The sequence below is a fragment of the Trichomycterus rosablanca genome, chromosome 23, assembly GCF_030014385.1.
Source record: "Trichomycterus rosablanca isolate fTriRos1 chromosome 23, fTriRos1.hap1, whole genome shotgun sequence".
Classification (NCBI taxonomy): domain Eukaryota; kingdom Metazoa; phylum Chordata; class Actinopteri; order Siluriformes; family Trichomycteridae; genus Trichomycterus; species Trichomycterus rosablanca.
In genome coordinates this window covers 18,225,405-18,249,563 of record NC_086010.1, presented here as the reverse complement: position 1 = coordinate 18,249,563, position 24,159 = coordinate 18,225,405, and the positions used below count along the sequence as shown (strand labels likewise).

The 24,159-nt window shown below is 46.3% G+C and overlaps 1 protein-coding gene across 1 annotated transcript in view; it reads left to right on the top strand.

Annotated features, from left to right (window-relative positions):
* c23h8orf34 (chromosome 23 C8orf34 homolog) overlaps positions 1-23,952 on the top strand; it is a 29,493-nt gene extending 5,541 nt beyond the window's left edge. The window contains exons 4-15 of the mRNA XM_062985736.1: positions 2,234-2,362; positions 2,445-2,473; positions 3,147-3,310; positions 3,422-3,591; positions 9,036-9,171; positions 11,695-11,780; positions 13,550-13,626; positions 19,849-19,978; positions 21,457-21,854; positions 22,045-22,141; positions 23,277-23,324; positions 23,815-23,952. Of these exons, the coding sequence (XP_062841806.1) occupies positions 2,234-2,362; positions 2,445-2,473; positions 3,147-3,310; positions 3,422-3,591; positions 9,036-9,171; positions 11,695-11,780; positions 13,550-13,626; positions 19,849-19,978; positions 21,457-21,854; positions 22,045-22,141; positions 23,277-23,324; positions 23,815-23,822 (1,472 nt within the window). The 3' untranslated portion in view covers positions 23,823-23,952. The remainder of the gene's footprint in view (positions 1-2,233; positions 2,363-2,444; positions 2,474-3,146; positions 3,311-3,421; positions 3,592-9,035; positions 9,172-11,694; positions 11,781-13,549; positions 13,627-19,848; positions 19,979-21,456; positions 21,855-22,044; positions 22,142-23,276; positions 23,325-23,814) is intronic.
* The last annotated feature ends 207 nt before the right edge of the window (positions 23,953-24,159 follow it).

Sequence of the window (24,159 nt, the reverse complement as noted above, 5' to 3'; positions counted from 1 at the left end):
CTTTATTAATCCGATTTATCCTGATCTGGGACGCAGTGGGTCCGGCGGTTACTTTTGTACGGCACCAACCGCCGCCCTTCACCGGCTTTGTGTTTCTCATAATTTAATCGCTTTGGTTTTATTTTTAGCGCCATAAAATGAAAATTGATACCCGCCGTCACCGAGGAAACGAGCGCGCGGTCCGACGATCATCTCGGATGAGCGCTGCCCGCTCGAACGTGCCAATTAAAACCGGCAGTGTCAACCGATTACCCCGCCAGGAGGCTGGCACAAAGATGAAAGCAGATCTGAGAGCTTATATGAGAGAAAAGCACCAGCGCATTAGGATCTGTGTCTTCAGCCGTGATAAAGACGGGCACTCGCTCCGGGGTCAGGGTGAGAAAAGTCCTCTGAACCTACTCCAGGACAGGGCGCCAGTGTGTCGCAGGGCCGGTTAATAGCACTGCTGAGAAACTACCGGACGAAACCTGGATGAAAGGAGATCTGAGAGGATATGTGAGAGAAAAGCACCAGCGCATTAGGATCTGTTTCTTCATCTGTGATGAAGACAGGCGGTCACTTAGGGGTTGTGGCGAGCTTCTCTGATGACTCGGAGACTGATGCTGGGGCAGAAATATCCAGGACAGGGCGCCAGTCTGATAGCACTGCTGAGAATCAGTAGTCATAATTGCTGCATGATGGTGGTGCAGCGGTAAAAACACTTGAACACACAAGTTTAAATCCCAGCTCTGCTATCAGCCGGTTACGGGGCTGTAGGGATTTCTCATAAGTGCTGCAGTTACGACCTCTGCTGGCTGATCAGGGGATAACGGAGATCGGTTTGTGACTCTCTGTGCGTGATACGGATATCCATATGAACCTGCATGCTGCAGGTGAATAGAAGCGGTCAATACTGCACACATGTCAGAGGGGCGTGTGTTACAGACAGCATTTTTGGGTCAGTAATTTCGTGTTCTGCCCTCGTTCCTGATGGTGTTGCCTGATCAGGCGCATTACGGAGCGGGTTTGTGCACTCCTCGAGGCTCGGTGAAGGTGTTACATGTTTTATGATTCAGATTTTGGATCAGGACGGACACCGAATGCTAACAAATCACAGAACACACATTTTTTTGCGAGTCTTAGCGAAAGCCGAGCTGCAGTTCGGCCCGGTTTTGCTCTCGATGCTTTTCTGCACGTCTTAAATAATTCAGAACCCGAGCGCTTTTCCCTCATGGTGCTCTGAGGCTCTAATGCGGGTTAAGGTTTATTTTAGGCTTAGAAATAACAACAAAACAGCGTTTTTAAATACACTGTACGTCCAAAATTATTACTATGATTATTTAAGACATGCAGAAAAGCATCAGGAGTGAAAGTGGGCCGAACTGCAGCTAAATAATGTGTGTTTTGTGATTTCTTGGCATTCAGTGACCGCCCTGATGAAAAATCTGACCCATAATACTCCTAACACCCTTACCGAGCCTGAAGTGCTTTAATCCTCACAAGTATTCGGACGCTTGACCGTGAGCTTGTGATCTTTTTAGCTAGAACAACAGCCCAAGATTTTGAAGCGAGTCTGCGTGTGGGAATTTGTGCGCTTTCAGTCAAAACATGACACGTTTGTAAGGCCGGGCGCTGACGTTGATGTTCCGGTTCATCTCAAAGCTGTTGAGTGAGGCTCTTCATGTGTGCTGGAACAGGACAGGACCTTCCCTAAACATATCATTTCCTTGATATGACTAAATAGGAATGATTGTGGCTGAATTGTGGCATGAATTCAATAATTAGAAGGGGCGTCCACATACTTTTGTCCATACAGTGCAGTTCAGATCTTTGGGATGGTGGTCTGAATCGGAACCCTTGATGCTTACTATGAAATTCAGCCATTTAACGTTTTTCATTCGTGCTGCGTTCAAGGTTTACGGGTAATTCTGCACTAGCGATCCTACGGCAATTCAGTCATCAACTGCTCAGTCAAAACATCCAAGATGTCGAAGTAAAGCAGCTTAAAACACGACTTGAGTAACTGAGTTTGGAAAACTAACAACTGATTCTGAGGAGGTCAAAACACGGACGAGTATTTTCATCTTTGAGAGTCGCTGGATGTTCTAGGTTTACATTCTACTATTAAGGTCGCTGTGCCGCGTATCGTAGCTTCTATTTATTCTATCATTTTATTCATGAGTGTAATTTAATAATCGCTGTGAAAGAAATCTGTGAATTTATAAGCAGTCGTGTCGATCCGCTTCCTCCGCAGTGCCCCGCTCGATAGAGCGCCCCGCCTGGGACTGGAGGAGCGAACCCGAGAGCCGAGACTTCGACGAGCTCAACCACATCCTGCGGGAGAGCAAGATACTGGGCAGGGCGCTGGAGAACCTGTCGCGAAGTCAGACCGTCCGTCCACACGTTTATCATTTTATTATATTATTAAATTCAATATTTATTACATTTTTAATTCTCCTTCGCAGGTATCGCTTTATCTGACGAGCTGGATCAGGTAATTCGTCTCCCTTTTTCTCCCAATTTAGTCATAGCCAGTTACTCTCCCGCTGCTGGAGACCCTGATGGTGGACGAGGAGGGTATATTCGCCTGCCCCACGCCCCCTCCGATGTGTGCCCAGTCCCCCGACCCCTTCTTATTCATTAGGCATGTGACATCAGTATTGCGCATGGAGAGTCACGCACTGTACAGGCGCCTCGGACTACTAACCAGGGTCCTTACACATTGTGGACCCCGCCCACGTCCGCACTGCTGATCATGCCCGCTAGGGGGCGCCCAGTTGACAATCTGAATCCCAGCTACTGATGTTTGCTTCTTTTTTAAAAATTGAATTTAGACACATCCAATTCCCTCTGCCTGACGTCCATGCCGGCCGTGTAACAGTTGTGCATGTGAGGGTGAGGGGTGCACGACCACACCGGACCCAGTGTGACCCTGACCAGGCATAAGCATCTGGTAAAGGTGAATGCCAGAATGTGATTGAAGACGTGGGTGTCTGTTTCTCTGTAGCCTGTCGCTTCCCTGGTCCAAGTTTTTTCAGGGTGGTGCCAGGACCCGCCAAGACCCTGACCGGGTTATGTCGAAGTGTCGGATTGTCTCCGTTTTTGCTATTCGTGTTTCTGACGTTTACTGTCTTTGTCTCATCGATCGACGGCGGGTGCTTGGTCAGGACCCTCGGCTCTGTACCCCGGCGTCTCGACCCCGTGTGGTGGGCGAGTGGTCCGGGCGGGACGAGGACGATGCCGACCCGCTTGCCGCCGAGATGCTTCAGCCTCCGGTACCGAGAGCTAAAAACCAGGACTGGAGCAGCCGGGACACCAGTCCTGCTGGCAGGTCAGACGATTTTAATGTTCAGGTCATCTTCTTTCCTGAGCATGTTATAAAGTTACAGTCCGTCCTTCTCTGTCCCTCTCTGTCCTTTCTGTTTCTCCCTGTCCCTCTCAGTTTGAAGATGGAGGTGAGGACAAAAGGACTGAAGCAGCAGCAGCAGCACAGGAAGACGCTCCTGGCCGCCATGCTGTCTCAGGACTCGTTCGACTCGGTGGTCAGTTCGGCTCCGTCCGTCACAGAGGACGAGATGGAGGACGAGGACGACGACGCCATGGAGCTGCTGGGTAATAAAGCACACGCTGAAAGGAGTCGCTCACATCTCACACACTTTCTGCAGGAATTTCTGAGGATGTTCATGCTGTTGATCGTGCAGGTTTATCAGTAATGTGGGCTCGTACTGCCCTCTGCTGGAGGAGCTCCGTCAATTCAGTTTTCAATGCAATTCAATGGAAGTCTTACACAGTCTTACACGGTCTTTATTAATCTTACACAGTCTTACACAGTCTTTATTAATCTTACACAGTCTTACACCGTCTTTATTAATCTTACACAGTCTTACACCGTCTTCATTAATCTTACACAGTCTTACACCGTCTTTATTAATCTTACACAGTCTTACACCGTCTTTATTAATCTTACACAGTCTTTATTAATCTTACACAGTCTTACACCGTCTTTATTAATCTTACACAGTCTTACACCGTCTTTATTAATCTTACACAGTCTTACACCGTCTTTATTAATCTTACACAGTCTTACACCGTCTTTATTAATCTTACACCGTCTTTATTAATCTTACACAGTCTTACACCATCTTTATTAATCTTACACAGTCTTACACCGTCTTTATTAATCTTACACAGTCTTACACCGTCTTTATTAATCTTACACAGTCTTACACCGTCTTTATTAATCTTACACAGTCTTACACCGTCTTTATTAATCTTACACAGTCTTACACCGTCTTTATTAATCTTACACAGTCTTTATTAATCTTACACAGTCTTACACCGTCTTTATTAATCTTACACAGTCTTTATTAATCTTACACAGTCTTACACCGTCTTTATTAATCTTACACAGTCTTACACCGTCTTTATTAATCTTACACAGTCTTACATAGTCTTTATAGTCTTACAGTCTTACCTAGTCTTTCATAGTCTTATTGTCTTACATAGTCTTTTATAATCTTACTTAGTCTCTTATAGTCTTACATAGTCTTTTATAGTCTTACACAGACTTTTAAAATCTTACATAATCTTACACATCTTTTATCTAGTCTTAGTCTTACATAGACTTACGGTCTATCTTAGTCTTTTATAGTCTTACACAGTCTTACATGGTCTTTTATAATCTTACATGGTCTATAGTATTACACAGTCTTTTACAGTCTTACATAGTATTTTGAAGTCTTAATTACTCTTTTATAGACTTACATAATCTTTTATGGTCTTACATGGTATTTCATAGACGTTTGTTGTCATACTTAGTCTTTCAAGATAAAGACAAGATAAAGCAACAATCAAACGCTCTTGGTAACCAGAGATCAGTCTTTCACATCACAGAGAACTCACAGAGAGAATGAGTTTTGTTGAGAGAACTCATATGTGCTTTGGTTGATGTTATTACATCCAGTAGATGGCGCTGTTGTATATGTGAGAGCCGCTTTCGGTACGTTAATATTTCATATACAAGCATGGAGGGAAAATGAAGTCTTTCTGTGGGTTTATATTAATATCACATGTCACAGAGAAGCTTTTCTATTCGGCTCGGCTTTGCTGTGAAGGCTTTAAATGTCTGATCTGATTAAAGCGCGTTAATCGGCGGTGCCGGATCCGTCTGGGCCGCTCGGGCCTCGTCATAACCGAGTCTCGCTGCTCTAATCTTTCATGTCTGTCTGATCTGGGAGCATCTGATCCTAATCAGACGTTTACAGCCCGCAGGCCGCAGGCGTGATCGTTTTAAAACGATCCTGAGAGACCGGGCCGCTCGAACCAGCCGGCGCTAAAGTATAGCGGGAAATATCAGGGGAATATTGAAGCCAAACAGAATGGCGTCTTCACCCACTTGACATCAAAGTGACGTGTACAAGGGGGTAACCGCAGCCTCTGTGCCGCCCATTTAATGAAACCCAAATGCTGAACGTGAGGGGGGTCAGCGTATAAGTGTCAAGGGGGTACAAAAACAAGTTCAATCAGTATGACGGTTAAACTGATCCCAGATGAAAAACGAACCCTGTTCCTACGCTGCTGTGGATCTAGTGGAGCTTGATGGGTTGGCATGTAGCTGCCAGTCATACCCTATTCCCTTTTATGAGGCTCGATTTTTGATCCATGTGTACATTTACATTTTTGCTTTTATCCAAAGCGACTTACAGTACTGGGGCAGTATTCTGTCTAAGCAGTGGGGTTAAGGGCCTTAAAAACTGTTTATATTTTAATACGATGTATATTAGCCAAGCGTGAAGTGCCGTCACCGGACGCTGGGAGTGAAGCTGCGCCGCGAAGTTTCCAAATCGAAGTGGAAACTATGCGAGCGATGCCGATCTAACGGAGCTGGCGTGACGAGGGACGATTCCGGTCCGTAATCGCTCCCACACGCTCGGCAGAACTTTCCGTCTCGCTTAAGAAACGTGGGGAAGATCTGAGAGACGGGCCTCATCGTAAAAAGCGCGCTAAAATGCGAGACGGTGAAGGACGCGGAGGCCAAGCGGCACCGAAATTAAAAACGTTATCAGATACGAACACGCAGCCGTCAAACAAACGTCTGATGATGAATGTACGAAGCTTTTTCCACCCTTCAGGACAGAAATCCGTGAGAGTTTCAGTATACGCAGAAGCTGCACTCATGTCTAACACACGTCATTCCACGTAGGAGAAACGTTAAGTGCTAGCACGTGTTCTTAATACGCTGTATGGCCGAAAGTACATGGGCGCCTCTCTAATCACCCGCCTCACCAAACTTCTCAGACCATGGCTTTATGAAGCGTGCTTTGTTTGGGCCTTCCCCAAACTGCTGGCACACCCTTGCTGTGTGAGAGGAGGATCGTCTTCTCCTTCTCGGCTCAGAGAACTGTGTCTGTGGGAACCTGTACCCTGTGCCCGTGAACTAGCACGTGCTAGTCTGGGTGCCCGTGGAGGACCATACAGCAGGGGTCGCTATTGCAGCTGAAATGACGACACGGTCAGTTGTGCCTGCTGAGCGCCTGGCCAGACTGGTAGTACCCTTAAAACTTAAACTATCGACCTCAGACTGTCTGGTCAAATGTGTGCACATCCTAGGCTTTGGCGGTACTACCAGTCTGGCCAGGCGCTCAGCAGGCACAACTGACCGTGTCGTCACTGCTGCAATAGCGACCCCTGCTGTCTGGTCAAGGGCATAGCGCGATCCTCTATGAACACCCATGCCGGCTGCAGACTAGCACACGCCTCCTTCCTCTGTAGAGCCGAGAAGGAAAGGGGGACTGAGGAACAGGATAGCCAACAAGCTCATGGTCACTGTGGTCAAGGTGTCCACATACTTTTGCCAATATAGTGTAGAAATATTAAGAAATTTCAAGGTCGCTTTCACTCCAGGGTTTTTGTTTATAACGTGTCACGTAAACACAGATGAAAGGCGCATTTTAATTGGGATTAAAGCTAAATCTGCGCCGTCGCCGGTCTGCTCGGTGGCGCGGCACCCAGACGCTGGGTTGGATTATTTTTTTATAAACCGAATCTCTTTAAAAATGTAATCCCGACACCTTTCCTCGTCTGTTCTTCAGTTCCAGTCGTAGCGCAGTAAACCTTCCGTGCCGCGCTAGATTAAAGAGTGTTAAAGGGCGACGCCCGGCCCGGGCAGAGACCGCGCGCGTGAAGCGAACGCCTTTGAGATCGTATAATAGCACAATTAGCCGAAAACACACACCGTAAACCCCGAGAGGCCCCAGACACCGGCGTTATGGGTTCAATCAGTTTTTCAGTAGGAACGAATTACAGGACGTGATAATGGAACCTTATGTGGCCAGAAGTATGTGGACGCCTGATCATCAGCTTGCTTTTTTCCACTAAAAGCATTTCTACGAGATTCTGCACTGTATCTGTGGGGATTTTCTACCCTTCTATCTTGTCTACCAGCAGACCACACCCTGTCCAGGCTGTAGTCCTACTTGTGCACAGTGTTCCCAGGTGACGCTGGACCCACCTCAACCTTGACCATGATGAAGTTTGAACCTCTGTGCTCTCGACCTGGTTGGGTGTCTGACAGGCACAGTTGGTTGTGCTTGAGGGAGGAGGGTCGACTGGGTTCCTCACATGACCTGTGCTGACCAGTAGAAGGTGCTGTAGTTTTGCGATGCAGTGACCTGTGCTGACTGGTCGAGGGCGTCTGTAGTTTTACAGAACAGTGACCTGTGCTGACCGCTTGTAGGTTCTGTAGTTGAAGAAGAGTTAAAGGTACTGTGCTTTTGTTATGCAGTGACCTGTGCTGACCAGTTGAGGGCGTCTGTAGTTTTGCTTAGCAATTACCTGTGCTGACCAGTCAAATGTGCTGTAGTTTCGCAGAACAGTGACCTGTGCTGACTGGTTGAGGGTGCTGTAGTTTTGCAGAACAGTGACCTGTGCTGACCGCTTGAAAGTGCTGTAGTTGAAGAACAGTTAACGGTGCTGTGCTTTTGCTATGCAGTGACCTGTGCTGACCAGTAGAAGGTGCTGTAGTTTTGTTATGCAGTGACCTGTGCTGACCAGTCAAAGGTGCTGTAGGTTTGCAGAACAGTGACCTGTGCTGACTGGTTGAGGGTGCTGTAGTTTTGCAGAACAGTGACCTGTGCTGACCGCTTGAAAGTGCTGTAGTTGAAGAACAGTTAAAGGTGCTGTGCTTTTGCTGTGCAGTGACCTGTGCTGACCAGTCGATTGGGCGCCTGGATGATTTATTCGGACGTTAATATGAGGAGAAAGAAGGCAGCGCTGAGTGCCAGGAGAGTGAGGAGTGAGATTTTCCCATGAGGGTCATAGGTGTCGGGTTCTGTGTGTGTGTGTGTGTGTGTGTGTGTGTGTGTGTGTGTGCGTGTGTGTATGCGTGTGTGTGTGTGTTGGCGCTCACATGCTGTAGTTGGATCAGCACTGATGATAAATGAGAGACACCTAATATCAGCACACACACACACACACACACACACAACCACACACACACACACACACACACACACACACACGGTTCATCCATAATCAGGATCCCATGGGAAAAATGTCCGTCCCGACACCCCGCCACCACAAATCACGCCGAGCCCGTACAGTAGCGGATCAGCAGATTTACGCCCGGCGAGACTCGTACGTGCCACCGCCAAGGAATTTCCCATCCTGCCTTTCTCCAAATAAAACCAAGCGGGGAGCAGACAGGCGGGAGACGGGGGAGGAGACGGGCGAGGGGTGCCAGTTTTCGGCGCGACGGGGGTGTGGGGGGTATGAGGTAGGAGGACAGTTCCTCAGTGGATAAATGTTACACCATTGACCCCGTTTGCCCTCAGTCTGTGTAACACTGAGCGGCATCGGAACCACTACTGTGGGTATTACATCACATGAAGTGATAAACAGCTTTAAACGAGACGTGCGGTTTTCCCCAAAGGCCCAAAGCACCACCCACTAGGCACCCACTCCTCCCTGCCAGTCACCCTCCTCTTCTGCATGACCTTGACTTTGCAGACTCGCTAACTCGGGTTCGAACCTCTCTGTCTGTGTGTCTGTGTGTTCAGAGGACCTGGACGACCTGAGGATGGAGGGGGTCACCGGCCTGGTCTCGTCCGGCAGTAAGTTCAGCCAGGGGCGCGGCTCCTACTGCCCCGAACCGCAGGCCAAAGTCACGCTCAACATCTGCTCCAGGTGTGCCAGGTAAATATTTACCCTCCGAACGGCCCCTGCTGCCCTCCGTGTGTGTGTGTGTGTGTGTGTGTGTGAGTCAGCAGTTAGCCGCAGTGTTTACACACTCATCAGCTTCCACTAACACACACTGCAGTGTAGCTCAACATCAGAGCCGCTACACACTCTCAAACACTCTCAAACATTCTCAAATACTGCTCATTTATCCATTTATTCATTTATTTTTTTATCCTTTAATTATTAATATTTAAGAATTAATTCCTTTTAATTATTAATTAATTTATCCATTTATTTATTCATTTATTCATTCAATAATTAATCTATTTAATTATTTATTTGTTCATTCATTCATTTATTATTTATTTATTTATTTATTTATTTATTTATTTATTTATTTATTTATTTATTTATTTATTCAATTATTAATTCATTTAATAATTTGTTAATTCGTTTGTCATGAGTACGCATCAGGAAATTTAAGGCTGAAGGTTGTGTTCTCGCTTTGTGACCCCATCGTACCCGTCTCCGAGCCTGAGGTGACTGAGTGCGTTTTATCTTCCGACTGCACAGACGTTCCGGATTTGCTCGCCTCACACGGTGCTGATAGAGCCTCCTTTATCATGCTTCCTGTTTAGGAGCTGGTACTTCGCACCACTGGTCGCGATCGCGTCCCACGCCGCTGATAACGGAGCCTGATGGGGGGGCGTCGGCCCACTTGTCCTGCCGTGTTTGGGCTTTACCGGCGTCGGTTTTATCTGGTGGACACGTGGATGCTCTCTACCGAAACAGCTTGAAGTGGAATTAAGATTTTCACAGTTGAATGCAAAAGATATATCATATCATGTCACAACACCTGTGTGATGGTTGGCTGCTCAGATGGGTCTGAGTCCTTCAACAAGTCCCGTCATATCACTGCCTTCAGGAGTCAGGGCTTAGTGTGATACAAAAGCGTCTCTTCTGTTCTGGCCGTCTCGTACACTCGCTCAGTGGTGATCATCCTCCTCCATGAGATTTTCAGCCTTCTTTATGCAGCAGATGTACAGGACTGATTTCAGAGGTCAAATTAAAATAAAAGCCGGGAAAATAAAACTTCCTTTTCGGATCTTTCGGTCTGTAATCGTTCAGTGGGACGAATCCCAGCACTGTGTTTCGGTATAGTCTGTGTCGTGACACCTCCTGATGTCTTTCACATGCTTTTGAACACCCAGGCCAGCTCCACTCACCAGACTTTTCACTTCATGGTTTATCAGGAAGGTTTACAGCTGTACAACGTTTAAGAGTGTTCGTCGGCGTGTATTTTATTTTAACGGGGTCTCACGTTTTCTCCAGACGCACGCCGAATCGCTTTATCATCCGCGCCGCGTCCGACCTGACGTGTGTTTAAGAGCTTTAGGTCGGAAGCTGAATGGACGCTGTGGGAAATTTTCTTCTTTTATGTTTTTGGTTTGCTTTTATTACTGTATGACCAAAAGTATTTGGACACCTGACCATGAGCTTGCTTCTCACTCTAGTGAGAAGGCTTCTCACAAGATTCTGTGGGAATTTGTGCCTATTCAGTGAAAAGACGACGGAGTTTGTACGGCTGGACACTGACGTTGTTCCGGTTCATCCCAGAGCTTTCGAATGGGGCTGAGATCAGGACTCTTTTCTTTACGTATTAATAGAGCTTACTGATGCTGGCACAGAAAAGGGCCTTCCCTAAACTGTTGCTGTGTCTGAAACACATGAATTCAGTCATTTCAATGGGTGCCCCGATACTCAAATTAGGATGTGATTAACAGGATCCTTGATCTGACAGAAAAAGTTGGTTTATTTTTATTTATTTCCTTATTTGAGTGTTTTTAATTGCGACCTGATAAATGACCCGCGGGGTTTTATTGGCGTGTTTTAACATCTCGTTGCGCGGCAGCTTGTTACACCGCAACTCATAACGTTTCATACAATTTAACATTTAATGTTCTCTGGATGTGGACGACCTGCACCTGTCGTGTTTTGGTTCTACGAGACGCTTCTTGTTATTCTTTGCAGAATTTGTTGTCAGTTTACTGGGGTGTAATTGCTTTTCCCTTCTCAGACACTCACGGACGACCGAAACCCTCAGAGGTTTGCTCTTGCGTTGTGTAGTTTTCATGTCTCGTTGAAGACGTGCTTTCTTTCGTCCCCTGTAGACGAGCCGTGAATGAAAACACCTCACGTTCATCTGTGGCTCGTTATCACATCTTTAACGTTCTTGCGTTTCTCTTCTCATGTTTTCCGTTCTCGTTTCCCACCAGCGTGACGGCAGATAAGGAAAAGCGCGCACCCACGATCTGTCTCGACACCTTTCACGAGCCGAGACGCGTCGTCTCCACCCGATCCGGGAAACATATCGAGTAAAAAAATGATAACGATGATGATGATGATGGGATTTCACCGGGTCGAGGTGTTTCCTGCGGAACGTGCGATCGTGTTCTCGCCGTTATCTCGATCGTGGCTTGAAACTGAATCTGTGCACGATGCCGGGTCAAGAGTCGCTTTTGTTTGTGTTTTGTTTAGGCTGCAGGGGGGCAGTCTGACTCCGGCTGGTGCCGAAGAGGGACTGGCGCACCACGTTCCCGAGCAGGCTGTGCCAGAAGTTACCTGTGAGTGACACGTCCGCTATCTTACCTGTTCTTTTCAGAGCTTGTTTACAATAATATGGATACTAGGGCTGCACAGATGCAGTTCAGGTAGCTTACTAGACTAGTAATCTGAGGGTTGATGGTTCAAGCCCCACCACCAAGTTGCCACTATTGGGATATTTACAAGCTATTTTTATATAATTCAATATCACAATTTTGAATTTTATAACATTTCTAAATGAATATCCTTCTTTATATAATAATCTCCTAAATAAAAATAATAAAGTCTCTGGATGTTTTTATTTGAATTATGATTTAAGACGACCGCTAGGGGGCATCACAAAGCGCTAACGTTTAAACCGCATAGTAAAAGCGGTGTTCATTAGCATAAATAGCATGTAAGCTAATCTGCTGTGTAAATGCGCATTTGTATTTGAATAATTCTAAAAATCAGATGTTTTGCTGTTCAAAAACTACTTTAATTGAATTAAAAACAGTTTCTGTCAGGGGTGAAATAAAATAATCTGTGGATGTTGTGTTTACTGTTACAATAATGACACCTCAGACATCACACATTACCAACAAGACCCAAGAATTTTATTTATTTATTTATTTATTCATTTATTAGGGTTTAAACGTCATGTTTTACACATTTTGGTTACTTTCCTGACAGAAATGGTAGCTTAGATTCGTCAGTTCACAAGTTTAATGTCAAACACAGTCATGGACTTTTGTATCTCCAGTTCACCTCACTTGCACTTTGTTCTGTGGGAGGAAACCGGAGCGCCAGGAGGAAACCCACACAGACACGGGGAGAACATGCTAACCTCACACAGAAAGGACCCCAGTTTTCCAGCTGAGGAATCAAACCACTGTCATTCTGCTCACTCTGCCAATAATAATATCTGCTAAACTGAGCCTCATCCGTCAGCTTAGTGGGATTGTTTTGCGTGAGACTGTTACAGCAGGGAGATACAGCGGTACTTTGAAACACAACATCAGTCGGTTCTGGGAGTGGTGTCGAGTTTTAAAGACGTTGCGTTTCCCATAAGGATGTTTGGGAAACCTGTTAATGTGTTCCATAGTCCAGTGGAACTGCATATATTTGAGGCTAATGTAAAATAATGAGGTTGTTTTGGACACTTATACACTGAAAATAACACAAATATAATATAAAAACACTGAAATACAATAAAAACAGTTAAAAATCAATAAAAAACATACAATAAAACCTGCACTTTACCTTTACTTCTTTATTGTTTCCTTGTGCTTCTTAATCGCGGAGATGCTAGGAATACCGTATTCCTTAATACTGGCACGATATTGGCATCAGTGCAGTGGTCTTTGGATTTTAGGGACTTTGACAACTGTTCCTTTGCTGGGACTTTGTGAACACACTGAATGCTTCTTTGTCTGAACCTAAAAACCCAAACAAACAATTGTGTTTTTTGTGCATTTGCTGGTTCAGAGACATACACATCACACAGCTAGTGATTGTTATTGTTTTGCGTCTCCATGCGCATTTCAAATGGCCTTTGATGGCAATTACCAAGCCTTTGGGATGTACTGGGTGTACTGGGTGTACTGGGAGTGGCAGCCCAGATCTTCAGTGACAGTAGCCCAAAGGCTGCTCAACTCGATACGCTAGCGTGCGGAGGGTTTTGTTCCAACAGAGACGCCACTCGCAGATCCAGCCGAGGCGGCGCAGGTACCCAAATGTGGGGTCATTGGTGATGTATATAATCTGTGCGGGTGGTAACTACCGGTTCTGTGTGTGTTTTTCTAAACAGGTCCGTTGCCCGAAGTGACAGAACCTGTGATCGCAGCCGAGCTGGAGCTGCACAACGCCTCTCAGGTGTCGGCGCCGGTAAGCGAACCCGCAGAAAAAAGCTGGTCTGAGTATCACTTTTCTCCTCTCGTTAACGACTCCTCCATCATCTCTATTGTTAGTGCTGTCAGTGGTGCGGTTCAAACCTCTTAATTACTCGTTCCTGAGAATCTTTCTGGAGGCTGGTGGGTTCCAGGGATAAACTACATCTCTAAACGATGCACGATACGAGTGGGTTACTGTTTGTCGGGATACTCAGACGCTCAGGCTGCGGTTTTACCTTCAGTACACAAGCCATCGAAAAAAATATAGACATTGACTTTGAGGACAGGAAGGCCAGCAGTCCTGTTCAATCAGACATATATAAAAAGCACCAATGCTAAATGCCGGGTCCAAAGTACAGTGAGCTTGTTGGACACCCCATTCCAAAACCACAGGCATTAGTACGGTATAATACACCACCACATCTTTTTAAGGCAATGCCAGCCTTTACTTCTTTGATAAGGCTTTCCACTACATTTTGGAGTCTGTCTGTGGGAATTTTTGCCTATTGCCTAGTCTATAGAACACTTGCAATCAACGTTCTACATCATCCCAGTGGTTTTCAGCAGGGTTAAAGGTCAGGGCTCTGTATAGTTCTCAAAAAGGTCCATCTGCATGCAAACCAGAGACTTGGCAACCATAATTTGAAGCTGAAATCCCCCCATGGGTTCTCGTCCCAACACCAGAAGATCTTAATCCACAGCACATGCAAAACCCACTGTCTTAGACCTAAGTATGCAAGCCAAGTCTTTTATTCAGTGGTATATGTGGCGTTTGATGTGCTGTTGTGCATTTAGCTGCCCCGGACAGTGACCAGAGGTTTGAGTCCACCCCAGTTCTTCAGGTCCCTGATCACATGACACCTACGTCAAACGCCATTCATCATTTCGGAGTTTGCTTGAAGGAACATGAAAGCCACGTTCCATCGTGACCAGGATCTTTGTTGCCATGGATTCGTTTTCCGCCGCTAATTCTCACCCTCGTCTCAAAGCGCTTATTTTCCTATCAGGAGCGACACCGAGGCTACACGGTGGCATAATAAGAGCCGCCTGGTGCTGGAAAACTCTTTTTAACAGTTTTTTTTCTTTGCTCGTGTGGTGTGGCGAGCAGATGCTGGAGGGCTCCAGACGTGCTGGCAGCTTGGGCTACGTGAGGCCTCGTCTGGTCTCGTGCAACCGCAGTCGTTCCCTCTTCCCCGCCCGGGTGTCACCGAATAAACAGTGCCATGCTCAACAATCACCACACACACACACACCTGCTTTCATCCTCATATGAAGACAGACCGGCGTTCGCTTTGTAGAACCGTAGCGAAAGCGAAGCGCCACGGCGTCTCCGTCTGAAGCCGCGCCAGCCCGACGATCCTAATTTCTTTCACATGCGAGGCTGGTGCGACTCCGAGCATCTCAGCTCACCTCCCCGATCCCCTTATTTTCGGTCCTGATGTGCTTGTTTTCTCGGGTTTCTCACGTCGGGCGCAGTTTTGAAGCTCAGAGTTCAGAACCGCTCCTGCTGGGTTTTTCCCACCGCTCGCCAGGGCAAACGGCGCGGAAAACAAAACGTAATGCTTTTACGGCCTGAGCCACTGCCCGGGATAACAGAAGTACCCCGTATCTGCGCTCCCGACTCGCAGCCGGTGCTTAATGGTGCTGAAGATCGCCGGTTTTATGCTGTAAAGCGGCCTCGGAGGGACGCTCGGGAGGCTGTTGGGTTTGGATCGGCGTCCACGAACGTGATCTATCGTGCATCTTTCTGCATCTTTTCTTTTTACCACTGAGTTCTTTCTGCTTAGTGATATTATTACAAGATGAATTGGTAGACCAAATAAATTCAGATTTGGCTATTTTAGCCTTACCTGTTGTCTCCAGGTGCTTAAAATGAACCATGTTCATACAGCTGGCATTCTTCCCTTTTTTTTGACTGCTTCCATTGGGAGTGACCACAGTGTATCATTCGTCTCCATCTCGCCCAGTTCTGAACATCCTCCTCTCTCCCGCCAACCTAGTGCGCCACTTATTACCCTGTCATAACGTGGATTTAGGGACGATGTTTGCTTTGGAAAGGGGATGTCTTGTCCGTTATCCACAGGGGGCGGTTCCATCATGAGTCCAAAACTCATGTCAGTGATGTCAGGGTAAGTTCCCTAAAAGATATAGAAAGCTGGCATGACATGCCAGCGGAAAACCAGACCGGGCCGAGCAGCCGGGCACCACGGTTTCAAAAAACAAGAATAGCAGGTTTGCTAATAAAGGAGCTGGCAAGACTGAGAGGAAGCAACCGTAATATATAGGAGAACTTCCACCTGGAGAGGATTAATACTCGCAAGGGGACAACTTTCTTTGTGGAGTTTGCATGTTCTCTCTGTGTCTGAGTGGGTTTTCTCCGGGAGCTCAAGTTTCCTCCCACAACTGGAGATTTGAGCCACGTTCACATCTGCAGTTTTCCCGAAGACGAACAAAAACAAATCACAGCTTCGGTTCACTAATTCTAATCATCACACACATTCGTGCCTGCAATCAACCGCATTCTCTCATTAACGCCGCCCTGCGACTCCAAAAACGTCCGGAATTCACTTTTAATAAAGAACGGATAGTTTTTATTTGCCCAAACAGAAAGCGAGAGGAAAACAACAATCAGCAACTCGCCTCCCGTTAACCGCGGGGTTCAAACGCTGGAGGATTGAAAGCGTGCCGATATGGTTCAGACGACTTCTCCTATAAACGCAGCCGCTCGCTCACGTTTAACTGAAACAAGCTGCCCTGTGTGGTGGTTCCTCGTCCCAAACAGGGTCCTGATGCACCAGTTTGTGCCGCTGGACTGATAGTAAAAAGGTCTAATAATATTATTAATTGTAATAATAATAAAAATGGGTTGCAGATGAAAATAAGAACACATTTTAACAGGCACAAACACAAATAAAATGTGTACACAAACGCCCCCTTGTGGAGGCTTTACTTCACACCTTGTAAACCACAGTGGAACCAGATCACCTTTGTTTTTATTGATTAAGTATATTTCGTTTTGTGTTTCGTTTTGATGCGTTGTTTGTGTTGCCCAGGTTTGTAGTAAAAATCACAGACAAAATGTGGGTTCCTCCTCCGAAACGGGGTCCTGATGCACCAGTTGGTGGCGCTGGACTGATATAAAGGGTGGCGGGCAGCACAGGTCTAATATTAATAATAATAATAAAATAAATGGGTCACAGAGAAAAATAATAACACATTTTAACAGGCACAAACACGGATTAAACCTGTACACGAGCGCCCCCTTGTGCAGGCTTTACGTTACACCTTGTAAACCACAGTGGGACCAGATCGCCACCATTTTTAATTAAGTATATTTCGTTTTGTGAAAAACCCTGCAGAATCCAGGGTTCGAATCAGCAATTCTATCGACCGGTTGGACGTCTGAACAGACATGATGTTCGAGAATGGGGGTTTGAGGGGTGCACTTGTCAGTGTGCTCGCTCTTGGCGCAGGTCCCAATCCTGGATAGAAACAGGAGGGTTGCATCAGGAAGGGAAGTCTGGAGTTCGTTGTATTAAAAAAAGTATTTGGACGCTTGACCATGCGCTTGCTGGACATTCCATTCCAAATACTAATGCTATTAATATAGAGCGACAACAGCCAAAGACTTGTGTCTGTGTGTGGGAATTTGTGCCCGTTCAGTCAGAAGATGACAGCATTTGTATGGCTGGGTGCTTATGGTTGATTTTCCGAACACAGTCATGCTGGAACAGGAAAGGACCCTCCCTAAACTGTTTCTACAAAGAAAACTAGAATAAACTAGAACTTGTGTCCACATACTTTTGGCAGTAAAGCGCATTGCTGCCATGCCGTAATAATTCCTCTTGATTGCGGCACAAACATTCTGTGTTTATCGTATCTGTGGTTTCTCCAGACCTTCCATGTTCTTGATTAGCGTGACGTTTTGTTTACAGCGCAGCGCAGGTGCATCAGGCAGTAATTGTTTTATTTCCTGAATGTTTTTGCCAGTTCCGATTCGCACACACACACACACACACACACGGTTCCTGAATCCAGATCGGTTTAATCAGTCCACGTGAGACTTAATTTCCTTCTGCGACACTCCGGCAGAGAAACTTGGATCTGAAAAGCCTCGTGAAAGCCGCCGCGCTGCTAATCGCGTCAAATAGAAATGAGTTTAATCCGGAACTGCAATTTAATTTGAATTAAATTCTAATCTAATTTAAATTAAATTGGCAAAAAAACAGCAAATTCCAGCCTGCACGTGAGCTGCTGTTGACGAACAAGCTTCTTAAATCGCCTAAAACAAATAAACACGGAAAAAACCCCAGAAAGGTATTAAAGAGAGACGTTAAATCATGCGCTACAATACCGCCGCAGAGAGATCAGCAGTGCTGTCCACCTGTCCAGGCGTCCAGCAGGCACAGCCGGCCATGCCTGAGAGAGGAAAGGTCGACTGGGTTTCCTTGCGGCTACAGTATTGCGACCTCTGCTGTCTGGTCGTGGCGCCTGCTCCGGTGGTGGATGATCTACACAGGGCTTAGCGTGTCTTTCCATACTGTGATTGTCTGCGACCCTCTTTGGTCAGCTGTGCTGTATGAATCAGGGGAACTGCAGTAGAGAATTGGAAATGACCAAATTGGGAGAGAAAAAAGGGAAAGCCTCTTTTTCTCAGAAAGACCTGCTCTGAGCCAATCAGAAGGAAGAGAACTGGCGTGTACGCTTTTTCTAAAACCGATAATAATTCACGCGTGTCCGGGTGGGGTTTGTCATCATTGTCTCCGCAACAGCGACCTCTGCTGTCTGGTCATAGCGCCTGCACCGGTGGTGGATGATTTACACAGGGCTTAGTGTGTCTCTCCATGCTGTGATTGTCAGATGGTCACATGGGGTTTCTTCTCAATGTCTCACAGTGACCTCTGCTGTCCGGTCTAAAAGACAGAACTAGTAATGGTGGGAAGCGTGTGCGGTACATTTATTTTGCGAGAATCCAAGCCTGGTGCAAACGTGGGATTTGACCTCAAAGTAAGAACGTTTCCAGGGGCCCGACAGTGGGCCGAAATCCCTGGATATTTAAAAGAACCGAGGACCACACAGGCCGAGGGGAGCTGGCACAGCGGCACTTAACTGTCCCACCAGCCAAGTCAAGTGACATTTACGGGGCAAAAACTTGGTCTGCAGTGCATTCTGGGAACTCAGAGACAGGCCGCCAGAGAAAAAATTGAGAATTATGATCAATTGGTCCCTCGGTCTCACATCATTCAGCCGTGGAGCGAGAAACTGGATCTAACAGACGGCGGCGGTGGCGTTGTGGTCGTGTGGTTACTGCTGTTTGTTTTTTCCAATTGCTGGAGCCTGGCGGGGACTCTCGCGCTCTCTCTTACTTTCTCTCGCTCTCTCTCTCGCTCTCTCACTTTCTCTCTCGCGCTCTCTCGCTCTCGCTCTCTCTCTTTTTCATTCTCAGTTGTCGATCCAGTGGCCAACATCGGCGCACATACTCATTTGACTGAACGTACACAAATTCCCTTAGACACAGTCCAAAAACCTGTGGAAAACCTTTCCAGATGCCACGAGATCCAGTTGGCCAAAAGTATGTGCTTTAATTACTATGTTTAATTACTATGTTTGTTTGTTTCTGCAACATTCCGCACCCCTGTGCACATATTCAGGTCCATAATAACCAGTTTGACCAGTATGGGGTGCTGGAACTCCAGTGACTCTGGCCTCAACCTCATTAACACCTTTGGGATGAACAGGAACGTCGACTGAGAGTCAGGTCTTCCCGTCTAATGTTGGAGCCTGACTTCCAATCCTTATTTTGACTAAATGTACACAAATCCCCTCAGAGGCTGTCCAAAAACCTGTGGAAAGCCTTTCCAGACGATCTGATGCTGTTATGGCCACATTATATTAATGCAGACGCGTTCTGAATTAGATGCGCAGACGTCCACATACTTTTGACCAGCTTGATCCTGTCTTCTGGAAAGGCCAGCCGTCATGCCCTCCATCGTTCCCTGGTTTTAATAAATCTGGATTGAAAATGTGCCCGAGTGCTTCTGACGTTTCAGAGGAAAACGTTCCTCGTAGCCACGAGCGCTTTCATCTCCGAGCCTCGCGGTTTTCTCTGTTTTTCTAGCGGCCGTTAAATTTATAATTGCACCTCGTTATAACGATACGGCTCCTTTCACTCCCTGACTCCTCTGTTCTCTTTTATGTGTGTGTGTGTGTGTGACAGCGGTACCCAGCCTGGGCTTCAGACGTGAAGCCGGTGAGGGGTTCGAGTCCCCAGGTCCAGAGACGAGCGCTGCAGCTGGAGGAACTTCTCTTCTCTAAAGAACTGGAGAACATGGGCCGACACCTCGCCGGTTAGTAGAGAACTCACGTTCATGTTTACATTTACGTTCTACTGAATTGTGACGTCATACAGGGCATACATTTATGAGAATGAGTAGGATAGAGTCCAGCACATACACTGTATGGCCAATAGTATGTGGACACCCATCTGAATTGATAAGCTCAAGTGTTCAGCATCAGAAAACTGCTGAAAATCACATGGAGGAAGATGATCACCACTGAGCATGTGTATGAGACGGCCAGAACGGCCGATCAGCCGGGATTTAGGACCATGCCAGACTTTACCAGTCATGTAATAAGACTTACATTGAATAGATTAATTCCAAATTGAATGTGTTGATTTAAAGTCAAACAAATTGAGGGAGTTGATTCCAAATCAAAGGGGTCAATTTCAAATTAATGGAATTGATTCAAAATTGAACAAGTTGATTCCAAATCAAACGAGTCGATTCCAAATCGAATGAGTTGATTCAAAATCAAACAAGTTGATTCCAAGTCAAATGAGTCAATTACAAATAGATTGAGTTGATTTCAAATTGAAGGAGCTGATTCTAAATCAGCTTTCAAATCAAATCAAAGAAGTTGATTTTAAACCGAAGGAGTTAATTTCAAACCAAACGAATTGATTCCAAATTGAAGGAAATGATTCAAAATCAATCAGGTTGATTCCAAATTGAAGGAAATGATTCAAAATCAATCAGGTTGATTCTAAATCGAACGAGTTGATTCCAAATCAAATGAGTCGATTCCAAATTGAAGGAGCTTATTCAAAATCGAACAATTTGATTCCAAATAATTTGGATCCTGAAAGTATTTGGACACCAACCGAGAGCCTGTCGGACGTCTCACTGTGTGTAAGCTTAGCAGCTATAACAGCAGCCGCTCTTCTGAGAAGTCTTCTCACAAGACTCCTTGTTTTGGCGCTTGCTTTTACCCGGAACCCTCGACATCAATCCATTTTGGGAAAACGGAACCGGAACAGCAGCCCTGACCATGTAAACGCGTTCCCGGCAGAGTCCAGATGTTCTGACTGAGAACCGGGAGGAGAGACACGACTAACAACAACACTTGAACACCTACCGAAGCTTTCGTTCATTTCTCAAGCTTTCCGGCGGCTTCATCAAGGCGGCGGGAGGAAGCCGCCGCTCACACGGTTTACACAGGCTGTAAATATGGCCGTCTGGCACTAGTAAAGCGCAACAGGAAATTATGCGCTCGCTCTCCCTCTCTCTCTCCGAGTAAATATACGTGGGGGTCGAAGGAACACGCGTGTTTATATCATCACGTGTTTAAACATACGTGGGCAACCATCACAATGTTTACTTTATAGATTGAGTCTTTATCCAGAACGACTTACATTAGTGACCGAATATAATCCAAGCGAAGATAGTAGCACTGTGGTGGTGGTAGGGCTTGAACCAATGACTGTTCTGAAAGTGGCTAACACGTGCTTCCTTCCCTAATCTGTTTCGTCTCTGTGTGTCCCCAGAGGTGGAGAAGGACTTGGCCAAGCTGGCCGAACAGGGCAAGCTGAGCAGGAGTCCCATCAGCCCCCACAGCAGCCTGCTCCTGCCCCCTAACGTCAACAGCGGCCTCGGCTCCAGGCCCAACTCCCCGAACAAGATGCCCGTCCTGCCGCCGATCGTGAGCCGGACTCGATCTCCCAGCGACCCCTGCGGCCGGGCGCAGACCCCCGGCAAGGCCGTCACCCCCAACAGCCTGCTGATGCGCTCCCTGCCCATCGTTGGCCACGGAAACCCCGAGCGTACCTACAGGCGGTCCAGGAGCCGACCGGTCACCCCTACCGGCCAGATGACGCGACCTCTGCTGACCCCGCCCGGACTCAGCAGCACAGACAGCTTCAGTCTGCACGGCACCCTGTCTGAGGTGGGTCACGGGGAGCGCTTCAGTTCCAAGACCAGGTTCACCTGCACCAGGTTCAAATGGAGATTCGTATCCTGCACGGAGAGTCAGGCACCGATCTCGGTTTATAATAATAATTAGGAATAATAATTATTATTTTAATTAAATGCCGGTGTGTGTGTGTGACTGTGTGTGTGTGTGTGTGTGTGTGTAGGATGAGTTTTATAGGCAGTTGCAGGCCCTCAGACAGCCCTGGTTCGTCCCCAGTGACACAGAGAGCGAGTGTGTTGATGCTCCTGAGCAGGACAAGTGTGAGTTCCTTTCACTAACACACCTGTATTCGTAACCCACCCCTATTAGTAATCCACCACTATTAATAACCCACCTCTATTAGTAATCCACCACTATTTGTAATCCACCACTATTCATAGACCAACTCTATTCGTAACCCCCCACTATTCGTCATAACCCACCTGTATTTGTAATCCACCCATATTCGTAAACCACCTCTATTTATAACCCACCTCAATTCATAACCCACCTCTATTCACAATTCACCTGTATTCGTAACTCACCTCTATTCGCAATCCACCTCTATTCAGTCTCTAACCCACCTGTATTTCGTTTAGGTGTAACCCACCTCTATTCAGTTCACATATAACCCACCTCTGTTCAAATTAGCTATAACCCACCTCTATTCAGTTCAGGTGTAACCCACCTCTGTTTGGATTAACTATAACCCACCTCTATTCAGTTCAGGTGTAACCCACCTCTACTTAGTTTAGATGCAATCCATCTCTATTCAAATTAGATATAACCCACCTCTATTTAGTTCAGATATAACCCACCTGTATTCAGTTCAGATATAACCCACCTCTATTCAGTTCAGGTGTAACCCACCTCTGTTCAGTTCAGGTGTAACCCACCTCTGTTCACGCTCGCAATAATCGACTCTCAATCAAATAAAATTTGTAACTATGCAGTTGCGCCATCGGACGCCCACCAATATGCTACACATCTTTAATAATAATAATAAGCTCACAGGTTCCATATGCTGGCACAGTTTACCAAAACCAGGGTGTGTTAGGGACATGAGCCCTGAGTCACAAAGCCACACAAAAAGCCGACAACTGGCACTGCCAACCATCATACGCCTTGATATACAGCCTGGCATGTGAAAAGGAGCCAGAGCTTCAGCAGCGGGGGGTTCGGATACTCCTCCTTTCCCGTCGGGTTCGCCGTGCCAAGCCTGTGGTACGAACGTAATAAAAGAGGGCAAAGCTCATAACCGCTCCCTGTTATACTCGAGAGTTCCACGCGAGGATAAGCGCTTATCCCGAGAGATGAATAACGGCTTTGTCTTTCTGTTTATTTAGATTTATATATATTATACCGTATATATTATTACAATATATTCATTCAGAAATGAAATCTGTGTATTGGTAGGTAATCCCGGTGGAACGCGCGATGCCAAGAAGCGCTCAGTGTTTTCAGGTGAGCCTCCTCACACACTTTGCCCATCAAGCTTATTAGGATTATTCTGCTGTTTCCCTCAGCATCTGATGTAATCCCACGGAAACCGCTAGCACTTAGCGTTCAGCCGTCACCGAGTCAGACTCCGCCGCCTCTGTTTGCTTATTATTAGCACATATTTATTAAAAGATGTGGAGCGCCCGCTTGATCTGGTGCCCATTTCCATGGATTCAGACTGGTACTCATGCAAAACAGTGAGGAAAGTGAGCGCCCGGCCAGGCGGTGTGCGGTCGCTCGTCTGTCTTATAGAGGGGACAGATTTCAGAGCTCGTTTAGATTCTGACAAACACACATGAGATGAATTATGGGTCTGGCTGGCGGTTCCTACACATATTCGTCTGTTTGTCTTGGGCACCTTTGTGTATCGGAGCATGTCACGGGCATCACCACAGTTTCTATCTGTGTTTTTATTATGTATCTCATGTTTTTGAGTCTTTTTTCTTCTTTACAGGCTTATAACCAGAAAAGGAGAATGTGACGAGGACCCGTCTGATGTTTATGCAATCTAAACGAAGCCAGAGACTCTTATTTTTCTAATTCCTATAAAAATAAATGTGTTTTTATTCCACAGAGGTTAATAATATTTCTAAGGCACATTTATACACTATAAATCTAATGAGAATGCTGTGTTTGTGTGTTTCTTAGCATGTTCTCCACCGCTTAAATTAGGATATGAAATATTATGGAATGTGGCCTTGCGTTAACAGACACCTCGTATATCGTTTATGTGCTAAAAATGATTTTTTTGCTGATGCTTTAAGACAATTTGAGCCCTGTTAGGTATTTAATGGATGAA